This window comes from Medicago truncatula, chromosome 2, assembly GCF_003473485.1.
Source record: "Medicago truncatula cultivar Jemalong A17 chromosome 2, MtrunA17r5.0-ANR, whole genome shotgun sequence".
Taxonomy (NCBI): Eukaryota; Viridiplantae; Streptophyta; class Magnoliopsida; order Fabales; family Fabaceae; genus Medicago; species Medicago truncatula.
In genome coordinates this window covers 7058183-7074216 of record NC_053043.1, presented here as the reverse complement: position 1 = coordinate 7074216, position 16034 = coordinate 7058183, and the positions used below count along the sequence as shown (strand labels likewise).

The following is a 16034-nucleotide window of genomic DNA, read 5'->3' as shown; positions in this document are numbered from 1 at the left end:
AAGCTACTTGACAAAACAAAAAGACCTTAATAGGACCTTTTTTTTTCTTCTAGAAATCGAAAGGTTGACAAAAAAATCATTAATCAAACTAAACTAATGTGTTGTAATGTGAGGAATGTGAGGAAGGCCGGTGGAACCAAAGAGGCAAAGTTTCCTAGTTAAGAAATGGTGACAAAAATACCAAGCTCTTTTATCACTAAAGTCCCAGAGAATTATCAAGATAAGTGATATGTTGAAGTTTAGTAGTATCAAAGATTTATAATTATTGATTTACATGGACTTGATTAATGAATTATTTAGCTATTTTGATCGTTGAAAGTGGTGGTTATACATAGATGGTTGGTAGTGGTTGAACCTATGAATTAATAAGTTGTGTTGGATTATGTTTCAGGTGAAGTATAAATGAACATATGAAAATATTGGTCTATGATGGACCAATTTTTTGTACCATTAGATTATATGAATCTACCAAATTTTATTATGGTCTATAAACACCAAATTTCACCCATCTTCTCTATATCTCTATTTAATCTCTTTACTTTTTTTTTTGTCACATATTTTTTTTTCATTTAGCAATACAAGTAATCTTTTTCTTACGGCAGTTTGTATTGATCGAGTTTTTAAGTAATATATGAATTAATTTATTTTGTTTCGAAGGGAGATGAATTAAATTTCTTAAAAAAAATAAGTAACATGAATTAAATAAGTATTCAATTGTTTTTTTTTTTTACGAAAAAAAATCTAGTTGTTGTTGCTTATGTTATTAAATAACTTCTTTTTGAATTGTTGTTGTTGTTCTTTCTTTAATATTTTTGTTTTTAGTCTTATGGGTTTCTTATTTTTTGTTTTGTTTTTAAAATAAAATTGTATACTTAAATATTAATGAAAAAAATCCGATACACGTAAAATAAATTTTAAAACTAAAATATTATAAAAAAAAACTGAAAATAATTTATTTAATTGAAATTAAATTAAAAATATAATTTAATCAAAAGAAATTAATTAAGTATTTTGACCAAAAAATTAAAAAACTAATTTATTAATATGTAAAATATATATTAAATTGATTAATTTAAATTATTAAATATCTTAAATATTAATTGATTTACATTTTATTATGAATTACAAATGTTCTTTTATGTCATTTACATTTATTATGTATTGATGGGTTGTATTCGGTCTGGATGGACCATGATAAGAATTGGTTGTTGATTCAATCTAAAGGTTAAAAAAAAAATGGTCCATCTTAGACCAAAACTTCATAGGTCCAAGCTAAATGGCACCTATGTTTCATTATTCTCTAACCTTTAATGTCTCGCTCAATTAGCTAATAGAGTGGTATTATGCTCCGACGTGTGTGATTGTAACCTAATCCAATGTCTTGCAACTAGAATCTATAAATGTCTTTGCCCATGCCCCTTACAAAGTAACTCTATGTCTATCACTCCTAAATCGAAAGATTAATTTTGAATTGCACGTCTGAAAAGCATTAAGTGTAGAAATAGAGATATCGATGTAACACAGTAGGATTTAAGACCCATTAATCATGAATTGTTCTTTGCCTCTAAAAGTGTAAATTTTGGTCTCAAAAGTAATATTTTGTTTTTGGAGAATGCTAATCATTGCTTCTGGGGCAATGGATAAGGAGATAAAAATAGAAATATAGTATTGGAAAATGGTGAAAAATGATAAATTTAACTTTTTAAAAGTCAAAATGTTGTTGAAACCAATGCAAACATGCTACTTTTGGCTTCCTTAACCATTGCCCTGAGGACAATGGTTAGCAAAACCCTTTTGTTTTTGAGAAATGATATTTGAACATCCATTTTATGACAACTTTTGTGACAACTTTCTCTCTCATACTCACATTACTTTTTACTTTATCTCTCTATTGCTTTGGTTTTCGTGCAAATACCAATTTTTTCTTTATAAATTATGGTTGTCCTAAAAGTTGTCAACCAAATGGTTGTTTAAATAACACTCCTCTTTATTTTTAGATTCACTTTTTATTGTAAAAAATTACGATTTGCAGGGATACATTTTGGTTTGAAATCAAAATTGCAACAAATGTTAAAATAGAGCGACAAAAAATTCATTAAAAAAAAAGGACTATCTTCATGAGTTTGATAAAATAGAAGACCCAAATTATAATTAAACTTAATATTTTAAAACTGTTTTAAGCTAGTAGAAAAAAATCAACATGGTATCTTATATTAAATTAATGTTTGAGAACATTAAATTCCGTAAAAAAATCATTAATTTAAAAATAAGTGAATCATAATGTTATCATTATTTTATAAACTTAAAACATGTAGTATCATCCTTAATTATGAAAAATTCTCTCTAAAAAAAAAAAAAGATCATTATAAAAAATTGACATCATAACCTCAACAATCATTTGCACTACCAAGGCAAAATAGTTTTGCGCTCACATGGCGTTGTTCTTGCAAACTTAATCATCAACGCTAAATGTTTCATTTTTATCTAGTATTGAAAGTGCACACCTCAAGCCCGTGGTCTCCTTATCACCTAACTATGATCTATACTCCACCAACATGTCTTGTATTCCTCTAAAACAACGTCTTGTATTAGTATTTAATTACATAAAATAACACATAAAATCAAATACAATCTTACTTTATAATGGGTGATCAAAAGAAGATAACCACCATGCATTAACAAGTAAGGGTTGAAATTGACACTTTCATTCCCCCACCTTTGTGGGTGTCAAGTTCAATGTTTGAAGGAATCGTCCACTAGTTATATATGATATGTCAAGTTGCCCAGCTAAGAATCATAATTAAGCACCAATCAATTGGATAAAAGAAATAATATTTCTATAACTATTTTATTATAACTTTTGAGATAATTCTTTTTCACATGGTTTTATTTTGTTCTTATTATCTTTTTTTCTATTGATTATTTGATCAAATAGTCTAATGACTAAAATTCCACTTCTTAAAATGATTAAGTAGGGTGTATGTGGTTCGAATATCGGTCCCTATATATAATGTACTGATTTTTATAAAACAAAATAAAACTGAGAAAAAATATTTTTCAAAAGTTATTATAAAAATAGTTGTAAAAGTATTATTAGTCATTATGATATTGTAAAATACTATTAGTCCCTATATATAATGTAGTCATTAGATATTTATAAGACAATGTTAGATGTTAGTATATTAGTTTTATTTTATTTTATATTTGAAGTAATTTAAAAATAAAATAGAATAGTTTATGAGATTGAAAATTTAATGAATTTAAATTTTATTAAAATCTAAAAAGAAAATATGTATTTTTCCCTCAAAAAAAAAAAGTATTTTATTTCTTTCCATTCTTTGATCTACCTATAAAAAGATATTCAATAATTCTTAGTAGACCCAACTCCAAGACCTTAATTTATCATGCATGGACTGGTTTTCACTTGAAGATCATTTCAATGAATAGATATTATTCTATGCTCCTAGTCACTTGCTTGTTTCAATAATTTCCACTAGAAAAATAATAAATAAAAAAAGCAATGGCAGCTTAAAATATAGTTATTGTAAATAAAAAACAAATCAAGTATACTTTTGATAAGTTGTAGGGTCAGAAGCCATCATATAGTTCATGGAGAGAATAAGCTTTCTTTCTCTTTGTTCGATTGGTCTCATTTTTCTTGTACAGTTTAGAAACACACAGAATAAGACTAATCTTAGTTTACATTTGAAGGGTCTGTGGAAACATCCTCCTATATATATAATGAGCACACACTTACAAATTAAAAAATAAACATGCAGTGCAGGTCGTCTATGAATCGTATAAGCAAGTAAGCTATCATGTTTGACTTCTTTTATATATATGTATATGAAAAGGAAAAAAAAAAAAAACTATTATGCATTACATGAAGTAGACCTACCTGGTCTTTTTTTTGTTCTTCATCAGGAACTCTTTTTTAAATAAGTTTAAATTTATTTTAAGGAAAAAATGCATCAATTTTTTAATGAATTATTCTACAAATTAAAATTTGAAAGTATAAAATATTTTAAAAAGTGAACCTAATGGTGACCTCGACAAAAATGACACAGTGAGAACGATAAAAGAAACAATATTTTGAAAGAAAAAAGTACTAAAACAAAACAAAAACTAAGTAATTAGATTAAGTACTTAGCTTGTCAAATAAACAAAGATTCGAGTATACTTTTTTTTGGGTACAAAAGAAAAAAGACAAGAAGAAAAAGATGGCTACATCTTAACAAAGGACACAAACCAAGAGCATTAGCTAGGAAAATGGAGGATAAACTAGCAGGAGGCTTCTGAATCACAATAAGAGAATCTAAGTTAAGAATATGTGATCTTTATATCCAAACTCACACAACAAACAATTACAATCTAACCCCTCAAAATTTACATATTGGCCCCTATTTTCAATTTTCAAGTTTGACACAAAAAATTAAAATTTATATAAGTAGTCCAACAATTGATAATGATGAATTTTTTTATTACTTTATCCGAACAAATTTTTTTAGAAATGATTTGAAATGCCTAGAATTCTAAATTCTTACAAAATTTCTAATTACCTCATCCAAACATAGATCAAGTTAACAAGAATAAGCTCATGCTTATCAATTTTCCCATTTGAGTGCAAACATCTAAAATAATGACGAAATCTTTAAGACCATATGGTTTTAAAGATCTTAGTTGCAAGGTAATTGTGTTCCTCAAGTACTTGAATTAAGGTAAAGTGTTAGTTAAGTTAGCTTGTAATTCAAGTAATGTGTTGTAACCGTTGTAACTAACTAATTAATCCGTTAGTTTGTTAGTAGTTAAATTAGTTAGTATGATTGTGTGTATTAGATTCAACACTGCACCAAATTGAAACTGCTCTAGAATAATTGTACCGTACCACATGTAGAGCCAATGGCCGTTAATGTTATTTTGTCTTTGCTCCAATTCCTATCCTCTCTTAAACCTTATGCAGCCACATATTTTGGCAATATGTAATTGCATAAAACAAAAAAGATAGATGTAGGGATAAATTCTTCCATTGTCTTATCACGTTCCAATGCTTCTGCATTCCTCTCCAAACTATGAATAAAATCATAACTATTTGAAATAAAATATAATAACTACAATTAAAAGAAAGTAGAAAAAAGAGAGAAGAACATGTTGGTGGCGGAATTGAGTGGTTCGAACCTCGATATTCCTGAGGAGTTGCTGCAAGTTCTACCATCCGATCCTTTCGAGCAACTCGATGTGGCTCGCAAAATCACCTCCATTGCCCTTTCAACACGTGTCAACACGCTCCAATCAGAAGTTTCTGCTCTACGTGATGAGCTCGTCAAGAAAGACGAGCTCATCGCGGAGCTGGAAGCTCAGGGAGAGCCTCTCCACGCTGCTCTTTCTGAAGCCGCCGATAAGCTTGCACTTGCTGAACAAGATAAGGTCTGAACCCTTGAACCGTTATCTAAATTAAACCCGGTTCAATTTGCTTGAAATTTTTATTTGGTTTTATTGTTTTCTCAAATTTTAATTTGTTTTGGTTGAGATTGTGAAATTGTTATAGGAGAAGTTGTTGAAGGAGAATGCTTCACTTTCTAGTACAGTGAGGAAGCTCAGTAGAGATGTCTCCAAGGTGCAAACTATTTGGTTTTCTTAGTCAATTATCAATTTTCATTTTTGTAAAAGTGGTAAATTAATTCTTGTAATAATGTATTTTTAATATGAATATGCAGTTGGAGGTTTTCAGAAAGGCACTTATGCAATCACTTCAAGAGGATGAAGAAAAACCTGTAAGTTGTTATTAGTATTTTTCATTTTTTAATATTGTTTATGACTATGTCTGAATTAATGTTTTTAAATAGAGGAAGAGAATATTAGTATTTATTCATTTAATAAATGGAGACATTAGAACTTTTTTCAGTGGGATTCTTGCTAGGTACTCACATTATTCTGTTTATGTCTGAATTAGTTTAAAAAAATAGAAAAATATAATTACAGCATTTTTTTTCTTTCAATTATCTTTTAAAAAATAGAATGAAATAAAATGTAATAACCTCTGTTTTTGTAGCATTTTATTAATATTCAATTTTTTGCTTAATTAAACTTGAGGTGCTAACTTAGGTTTATAATGTCAATATACAATGTTCAAATTTTGTCCGGGACAGTCTTAAAATGAGCATCAATGGCAGTTTACACATTATTTTGAAGAATGTATTCAAATATAGTTAACAAGAGGATTTGGCATATAACATGGTTTTGGTGCAGGGAGCAGTATCACCCAACATTGCAGCTATGTTACATAGTCAGTCAAGTACCACTTCCACATCTCAGCTTGGAGGTACTTTCAACTCTTTCATCATATATTTATTGATTTTCATGTTCCAAATTAATTACATATAATATATAAACCCTTTGATTTATTACAGATGAAGATGCTTCATTGCCACCTAGACCTTCTTCAATGCAAACCAATACTTCTGATGCAGGAAATTCCTATGCAGAGGATCGTCAATCAGATGGTATGTACTAAATATCATTAATCATCTAATTAATGCAGGTATAGATAATCTTGCATTACTTTTGTTTTTCTTTTCCAAAATTGTAGCTGGACCTGGACCTGGACCTGTAAGATCTCAAGCATCATCATCATCACATAATATTTTGTTAGCATCCCAAACTACGACTCCTCGCATCAGTCCTCCTGGTTCACCTCCTATCGTTTCTGCATCTGTATCACCATCAAGAACATCTAAACCTGCGTCTCCAAGGCGCCATGCGGTTTCCCTTCAAATTGACAGGACTTCTTCAATGTTTTCCTCTACTGGTTCAATGTCTAGCTCTGGCACAGGTTTCTGCATGCTACCTCAACCTCATTGTTCCTAACTTTCAATCATTATTTATTTTGGTCACTTTTAGGATCGCTTTACTTAATGGATTATGTTTATAAATTAATTAGGAAGGGATGCTTGATGATCATGTACTCACATATTTTCTTTTTTCTTGTCTCAGCACGAACTCGGGTGGATGGAAAGGAGTTCTTTCGCCAAGTCAGGTAATTAAGGGTATTTTGATCCTATTTAGATAAACAACTTAATCATATAAGTACTTATGTTTAACCTATTTCTACACAAAAGATAAAATAAGGTCAAATTATATTCATATAAGCTATAGGTTGTTTTCATAAGCTATGCTTGAGAGCTTATGAAAATAAGCTAAAAATGACTTATGGACATGCCATAAGCTATTTACATAAGTTCTATCAAACAGTCTCACAAGTCACAAGTGCTTATACTAAGATTTCAAAAAGCATCAAGTTCTTACTCAACTACGCTAGCTTCATAATTTCATTAGATTAATTTACAAACAACTTGAAAGGAACTTCTTAAGATCCATGGTTTTATTCATCAACCTATCAGCTTTGACAAGTAATTCAATCAATTTACAATTTAAAATGACATTTTAGAAGTATAGCATTTCAATCTGGTAGTGGTAGCAAAATTGTTTAATTTTGTGTTTGATACTTAACTTTTGAATCCTTCACTCATAATTTATCCATGTTTGTTATGATTAGGAGCCGTTTGTCTTATGAGCAGTTTGGTGCATTTTTAGCAAATGTTAAGGAACTGAATTCCCACAAACAAACAAAAGAGGTGAACCCTCATGCATCTCCTTTTCCCTTTTTTTATGGTAACATTTGTATCTGAATTTAACTTAATTGCCTTCCTCTATTGTGTTTGTGAAATTGCAGGAGACATTAAAGAAAGCTGATGAGATCTTTGGGCCTGAAAACAAAGATCTGTATACTATATTTGAAGGATTGATTAGTCGCAATGTCCATTAATTTATTATTCTTGATGAAGTTTAATCACATAATAAATAAATTGATTCCTAGCTTGTAATGCCTGATATTTCCTCTACTTCAGCTTCTTTTTCCCAACTGCGAATTACTACATGTTAATTATCATTTTGTGGAAAAATATATATTCTTTGAATTAAGGGAATTACTTTTTCTGATAAATATTAGGTTACCTTTAATGTCCTTTTAGGGGATTTTCACTACTTGGTGTTGGTGCTTAAAATGTGAGTAAGGGAATCCCACATTGGATGAAAACGTGAGAATTAGACAATGTATAAGTGAATAAACTCATATTCTTTTTATTTTAAATTTAGGAAGTAAGCCTAGGGACATGATTAATACAAGAGAACACAACTATTTCTTTAACGTTGTGCTCATATAAAATTTATTTAGACCAAATAAAATCACCTCTAAATTAATCTATCATTGACCAAATTTAACAAGTAAGCTCTATGAATACGATTAAAACAATCTTGACTTTACACGACATCTTGTTTAAATTATAGCATTTTAATAATACCTTTAAATATTTAGTAGTTCAACCATTTAATTTAAGAATCTAAGAAGTTATAAGTTATAAGACCAGAGTTTTTTTTTTTTTTTTTTTTTTGGTGACAGATAAAGACCAGAGTTTAAGTCCAAACTAAAAAAATGATTTAATATAAATACAAAATCTAAAATAATAATAATAATAAAAAATTATTATTTATATTTACTTCCAGATGAAAAAAAATTACTTAACTAAGCTTGCCTCGTAAGCCATAATTTTTTTTTTGTTAAAATTTTCAATCTGACTTTTTAGTTAAATAGATTTTTAAAAATGCCAGAGATGGGAATCAAACCGTTTAATGGAACATTAAGTGTGACTTAATTGATCGTGATACTTCGTTAAACTAAAAGACATTATTCTTAAAGTTTTCCTAGTCAAAAGTTTTCCTATGAAATAAGATAGTAGTAAGGCATAAAGATTATTATATGGGTAGACTAATGATCATATCTCACAGATTATAAATAAAGATTTATCAAGTATCTTCACATAGGTATAAATCTCAGGAGTAATATTTATATTGGATTGATCCTCCATAAGAACGCTACATAGAAAATTATGTAAGTGACATAAACTATTCTCATAGTGATAAGTGGTGTATTCCACCCTTCGGCCTGAAATCACTATGTTCCCTAGATGTAGGAGTCGAGTACTTTTGTTTCTGTTTAAACGTTGTCTATGACACGATGACTATAAAGTCGGTTGATGGGTATTACACAAATCATGCAGAGGGACATGAGTGACCTAGATGGAATTTATCCCTCTTACATAATAATGGAAATGTCTAAAGTCTCACTATTGAACTGGACAAGGGTGACACACTATGTCTTGTGTTCAATATAGACATGAGGGCCAAAAAGTAATTATACACAAGATATCACGGAAAAGTTTCGTCAGATCATATGACATTCTTGTCACTTAGGTAGTCGTGATGTGTTTCTAGATACCGCTCTCTGTATGTAATATTAACAATAAAATTTAATATTATTGTTCAAAATAAAATTTAATATCATTGTCAAAGTTACAAGAGCCTACATGGTCACACACAAAAGGACACATAAGTGAGACGTATAAGTGAGACTTATTACTTGAGGGTGCAATTAGTATATTGAGCTAATTGGTTAGCAAAGCCATCGAATAAGTTATAAGGCTTACATAAGCCCAATAGTGTCTGCTAGACTTGCATATCACACAAGTGGTACTATAAATTAAATAGAACTCTTATGCTAAATCAAGATTACACTTAACTAAATTTTATGATTCATAAGCCCTAGTTTTCTGAAACCCTATAAAACCTGTCCATCTTTCTCCAAGCCTTCATCCGTAAGCAGGTAGGACCGTGATTGAAGAATATGTTTGTGTGGACTGAGTAGAGGTGTTGTCGTCGAGTAGTGCTTGTGATTACTAACTCTAAGAGTTTGACTTTAAAGGATCTGTGCTTCAAGAGATAAACATATGAATCCTTAAAATGCTTTGATTTGTGATTAATGATTTAATTAATTAATATTCGTTCATCAAGATTTATTCCGCTAAGAGAATTAAAATTTTGAAAAACCCTTTTGAAATCCCAACACCATATGATTACCGTAACAATTGCACTCTAGATGATGTTGTGTTGCATTCCTCGTCGACTACTTGTCTGTTCTCTGTTCGCTGGATCTAAAATGAACTGTGATATCTTCGTAAAAATTATGTTCATGGACCAACTTAGTCTCGTGAAACTAAGTTCTTATAACCATGATGTCAACTTTAATTTGACAATTTCTTATCCCACCCTATTAGCTTCTTACACGTCCTGCAACATTTTAGATTAAATAATTTAAAAGGTGTAACTGAAAACATCCTCCAACGTAACCCTATATTTTTTCGGATTTTACTATTCGAATCAGATGTGGAGGGAGGGAAAAGAATTTATCCTTTAATTTTTGACAAGAAATGATTCCATATATTTAAGGACAAGTGAGTTGACAAGCCTTGTCCATACATAAAAATTAAATTTATGTATCATAAATATAAAGAAAAAAAAATTAAGCTTTTTATATATTTTTTGTTAAGAAAATATATGTAATAGGAATATATACAAAATCAATGAGCATATTCCTGTAAAGTTGAACGAAATTTGAGGATAAAAAATCGGGTGTGTAGTAAGAAGTTAGAAGAACGTAGGGACAGAGAAATGATGCCAACCATTTCTTTCATTTTCATGTCTTTCTTCCATCTCTCTTTCTCTCTCTCTCTTCTTGCTGACTCTATCCGTGCGCGTCATTCTCGTTCTTCTTGGTTCTCGGTGTCTCCTCCTACCTTTTTCCATCGCCATCATGAGCGATGAACAACGAGAACCACCACAGCCTTCTTTCTCGAGGTAATACCACCTTTTCTTAAACATTTTGAGTTCATTTCTTTATACGTGCATGCATGCATGCAACGTTATTTCCATCTCATTCATTAATTAATATGGTATTATATCTGTAATGTTTCCTTAATAATAATCTATATTGATTTTACATGCAAGTAAGTTGACTTTTTTTTGCTTAATGTACCATTAATTTTTATACATGTGTATTGATTGATGTTGTGTACTTGTGTTGATATATTTTGTTTCGGACATGTCTTTGTGTATGTTTGGTTTCGGTTCCACGTTTGAAAAATACAAAATCATTTCGAGATTCATAGAATTGATTTTGACACGTTTATATCCTCTCGAGTAGAATTTAGAGCTAGAATTTAGTGTTTTTGACTCTACAATTGATTTTCAATCTTGAATTTATTGTTTACTCACTTTTATATTTAGATGAATGTATTCCAACATAAATGATGTTTTATATGTTTGATATCACGTAGGTTTTCCGGGTTTAGCGTTTGCAAAATCATGGTGTCTCAACGTGATTTCAACAACCCCACCGTAATACCAAACTTTTGGCCTATCTTGTTCCTATGTTATTACTATTATTATGCTGGGTTATTTTATTGGAAATTTTGACAATGTACATTGTGTCACATTAATTATTTAGTGTGTGCTGACAAAGGAGATTGATATATTGGCAGAAATGACGTTCACAAGCCAGACAGAAAAAAATTAGAAAAAAAGGAGAGTATCAATTTATTAAGAGACAGCAGAGGCAGACGACCACGACCTGGATTTTCTGATTCTTTTTCTAATATTGGTAATAATTAATTTCAATCCTTTTATCTTTACTCTTTAATTCCATCTCTACTAAAAGAAGGTTGAATTACCGACCAAATTAGAGACGGATTTCATTTTTTCCGTCTCAAATTTTCCGTCACTAATTCAATAAGAAAACAGTTCAATTATTTATTTGCTGTACTAATGTTTGAATGAATGTACCATATATGTTATTAGACTTGTCAGTTTTAGAGACTGAGAACGGAGACCAATCCGAGTATTCACCTAGAAGTCAAGAATCTGATACACCAAGTTCAAGGGCAAGCACTTCTGATTCCGAGGGAGGTACAAGACAATGGCGAGGTTTCTTTAAATTAATCAAAAAGGGACCACAAATGCCATTTCATACCTTTCATCCACTGAAAAATGTTCCAAAACTTACTAGACGAAAGAGCAAAAGAATTAGGGAGGAATTCATTCCATCTCTCAATTCTCCAGCTCTTCAGTCTTCTTTTGATTCTGAGTTTATGTGCTTCAAATCTTCATGGAAAAATTTCACTCTCGCAGAAATCCAAGCTGCAACCAATGACTTTAGCCAAGGTATGTCACATCGACACTTTAGATTGAATATGTGCTCATTGCCTGACACGTGTTAGTGTCAGGCACCGATAAGTTTGATTATATTCAATCACTTATGTGTTCACCTGTGCCGGTGCCGTTTCAAAGATTTCAAAACGACTGATCAAACTCACAACTCTTACCCTAAATGAAATAATCTTGTAGTCAAAGTAGTTGGACCTGTGCCGGTGCCGTGTCTGTGTTTTGTCATAGCTTGTTAGACTTATAAGGTTTTATGTATTTATTTTTGAAGATAATTTGATTGGGGAGGGAGGCTATGCCGAGGTTTACTTAGGAAAACTGGAAGATGGAAACTTTGTTGCCATTAAAAGGTTGACAAGAGGTTGCCAAGAAGAAATGACTGCAGACTTTTTGTCTGAGCTTGGCATTATAGTGCATGTGGATCACCCCAATATTGCTAGATTGATTGGATATGGTGTTGAAGGTGGAATGTTTCTTGTTCTTCAATTGTCTCCTCATGGAAGCTTGTCATCCTTACTCTACGGTATGTTTCAAAATTTCTATTTCTTTGCAAATCCAAGAGTCTTTTTGAATTAACTTATTTGAACTTATCTACTGATATAATCACCTACGAGATTGTTTGAGAGAGCTTATAGAAACTTCTCATGACATGTTCATGATTAAATTGTTTTCATCTTATTTCTATAAACTCTTCAAGATAGCTTATGAAAACAACTTATAACTAGTAAGAAAATAATTTGACTTTATTTTATCTTTTGTTATAGAAAAAACTTACACAATCTTATATGATAATCACTTAATTAAGGTTGATTTCTTTCCTTTTATGGATTTCAGGACCTAGAGAGAAACTGAATTGGAGCCTTAGATATAGGATTACTTTGGGGACTGCTGAGGGTCTTCACTATCTGCATGAGGGATGTCAAAGAAGGATTATTCACAAAGATATCAAAGCTTCTAATATACTTCTCTCAGAGGACTTTGAGCCTCAGGTCCTTCTTATGACTCACAAATCTGATTCTTTATGAAACATGCATTTTTCAGCAAATATTATAATTCTTATATTCTAAATCAACAACAATTTGTGCGTTTACCAAAATCACATTAACATGATTTTGTTGAAGTTTCAAAATGTAACTTTCGCCAAAATCACGAAGGACACCTGATTCTGTCAAACTCATTGTCAATCCAAAGATGCACTTTTGTTTCATCTAAGTTTCTTGTAACAATTTTAACTCCAATCTTAAACCAGATATCTGATTTTGGGCTTGCAAAGTGGTTACCTGATCAATGGACTCACCATACTGTCTCCAAAGTGGAAGGCACATTTGGGTTTGTATCTTTTAGCAGCTTCACAAGTTCTTCACATTTTCAGTACTCTTTTCACCTAGTATTTAACTTATAACAAATTTTTCTTCTGGTGAATGTCAAAACAGCTATCTTCCTCCTGAATTCTTCATGCATGGTATAGTAGATGAAAAAACTGATGTATATGCTTATGGTGTACTATTATTGGAGCTCATTACTGGGAGACAAGCTTTGGATAGTTCACAAAAAAGTCTGGTGATGTGGGTAAGTGTCTGCTATTGCATTCTGTTTATTGATCATCTTGATGTTGAAAAGGTCAATTCTTATACACTCTTATGAAAAATAAATGTGGCAGGCAAAACCTTTGCTAACTAGTAATAACATCAAAGAGCTAGTTGATCCAGTTTTGGATGATGCTTATGATGCAGAACAGATGAAACTTGTAATATTAGCTGCTTCTATGTGTATAGATCAGTCCTCAATACAGCGACCGCATATGAGTCAGGCATGTACTTTCTATATATGAGTTTCATATTGCATATTTGCTTATCCAAGTATCTTCCTAACTAAAACTAATTTTTACCATATCTATTTGCTTATCCAAGTATTTTAAATGGAATAGATTTTTATAAATTGATTTCATTACAATTGAGTTTGAAGTGAAATGATTTACCTTTGGATATTACTCATTTGATGTAAAATTTAGTGTAAATTTTTCAATCTAAAACAAACATGGCCTACCCAAGGTCCAAGTTGGTAAAAGTATTATGAAGATTAAAAATACCTCTATTTTTTGTCACGACCGCTCTTTTGAGTTCGCTTTAAGCCTCAATAAGTGTTGGGCCGGCTCTGAATGCAAAGGCTAGTTTTACGTCAGTTCTAATCGAATTGAGGTTTGCAAGCAAAAAAAGTTTGACAAAATTAAATTCTAATAATTTTGCTGGAAAGAAAAACTTAGTGTCTCTTGGAAATCATTTTTCCATGATGACAAAAGCTACATCTATTGGGAAAAATCCAAGTCCCACATCGGATAGATAAGACTCTTGAGAAGAGTTTATAAAGAGGAGGCAATCCTCACCTTATAAAACCGGCTTGGCTTGTAAGGTGAGGATTGTCTCCTCTTTATAAACTCCTCTCAAGAGTCTTATCTATCCAAAGTGAAGGATTTTTCCCACACCCCTCACGCCCAATACTCTTTTCAAGGTGAGCTACCATGTTTCCAAGCATACAGTTAGTGAGTTGACGCCAGTAAACACCTTACTAACACGAAAAAAGAATCATAGAAGCAAAATTGATGCATTGTTGAGGATCTTACTAATATATTTTTCTTGAACCAATACAGGTCGTACAGATACTAAGAGGTGAAGAAGAGAGTTTGAGAATTTTGAAAGAGAGGCAGAAATCGAAACTTCATAGGACGTACTCAGAAGAACTATATGCTGCAGAAGATTACAACTCAACGAAGTTTTTGAGCGACAGGGATCGATATATGGAGACGATTTTAGGCCCCAGCAATCCAAATTAGATTATGGTTTGTGATTGATTCAGATGCATAGAACTACAAAAGTTTACATTAAAGGAAGTGATGTACATGAATATGAGCTGATTCCACTTGTGGATTTAGTGTTGGCCAGAACATTGATTAAAGAAGTTAACAACAGACACAAAAAGAGATAAAGAGGCAGAACCACATGTGCATGAAGCATGTATTTTATTTAATCAAAATGGTTTAGGGTGTAATTTGTGAGTCCCAATTAACCTTTCCTGCCTAAATGGGGACTGTACTTTTTCATCTTATTCAAAGAGCTGACGTGATTAAAATGAATTGGACATACCTTCTTTAGCAAGCAATTGTATTTAAGAAATCCTGAAATCTTTTAATTCTGTCAAGTGGTTTGTATTTAATTTTCACAATTATTTACCTTTTTTAGTTGAATAGAAAATACTATTGTGATTATTACATACTTGTGACATAATTTATTTTATATTATAACAAACATACTCCAAAAAGAAATAAATTACTGTACTATTATTTAAGAAATTATTATAATCTTACTTCAAAAACTGTAAAGATTAACATATCTTTATTATTATACTTAACAAAATCACCTATGTCGCAAGGTAAAATGTGTAATGTCTCACAAGTTTTTGTCAATCCAGCAAATATGGCATAGAAAGACATTTAATAGAAACTATTTTTTATTCCTCTTTTTACATAGAGATTTCTTCCTTCACAAGAGGTACTTCCTTTGTTTAGGCTTTAGTTCAGGTTATCACATCTATGGCTATTTTTCTTCTCTTTATTAATACTGTAACATGAATTTAAGGACAAAAATTAGATGCATTTCCTTAAATGTTTTTCGCATGGTTTTTTACTTAAAATATACATTTGTGATTACCATAAACTTTGACAAAGTTATATATTTGAGGAAATCATAAGTATGTTAAGTTAAGAATCATACATAAAGTACTTAAGGAAATGCGTTGATACATCGATAATGTAAACATTTTTACACTTATATTTAATCAAATCACTTCATAATATCACTATTTTAGGTAAGTTCATAAAATATCATTACAAATACCCAGTTGACATGATTTGATAGGATATATGCGTAGAA

At 30.8% G+C, this 16034-nt stretch overlaps 2 protein-coding genes across 3 annotated transcripts; both read left to right on the top strand.

Annotated features, from left to right (window-relative positions):
* Window positions 1-5000: 5000 nt before the first annotated feature.
* On the top strand, window positions 5001-7973 carry LOC11437833 (uncharacterized protein At4g15545). Of its 2 annotated transcripts, none has more exons than XM_003594007.4 (9): window positions 5001-5424; window positions 5546-5614; window positions 5715-5771; window positions 6247-6319; window positions 6408-6500; window positions 6587-6829; window positions 6991-7033; window positions 7553-7631; window positions 7730-7973. In XM_003594007.4, exons 1-9 carry the CDS (start codon window positions 5146-5148, stop codon window positions 7820-7822), a joined length of 1029 nt encoding a protein of 342 aa, XP_003594055.1. In that variant the 5' UTR covers window positions 5001-5145; the 3' UTR covers window positions 7823-7973. The 2 variants fall into 2 exon arrangements, with proteins under 2 accessions (XP_003594055.1, XP_024632008.1); XM_024776240.2 differs by having other exon boundaries at window positions 5002-5424; window positions 6593-6829.
* Window positions 7974-11735: 3762 nt separating this feature from the next.
* Window positions 11736-15251, top strand: LOC11440848 (receptor-like cytosolic serine/threonine-protein kinase RBK2). Its single transcript, XM_024776877.2, has 7 exons — window positions 11736-12108; window positions 12380-12631; window positions 12943-13097; window positions 13358-13437; window positions 13542-13677; window positions 13769-13918; window positions 14756-15251. The coding sequence occupies exons 1-7, from the start codon at window positions 11736-11738 to the stop codon at window positions 14936-14938; spliced, it is 1329 nt and encodes a 442-aa protein (XP_024632645.2). The 3' UTR covers window positions 14939-15251.
* The last annotated feature ends 783 nt before the right edge of the window (window positions 15252-16034 follow it).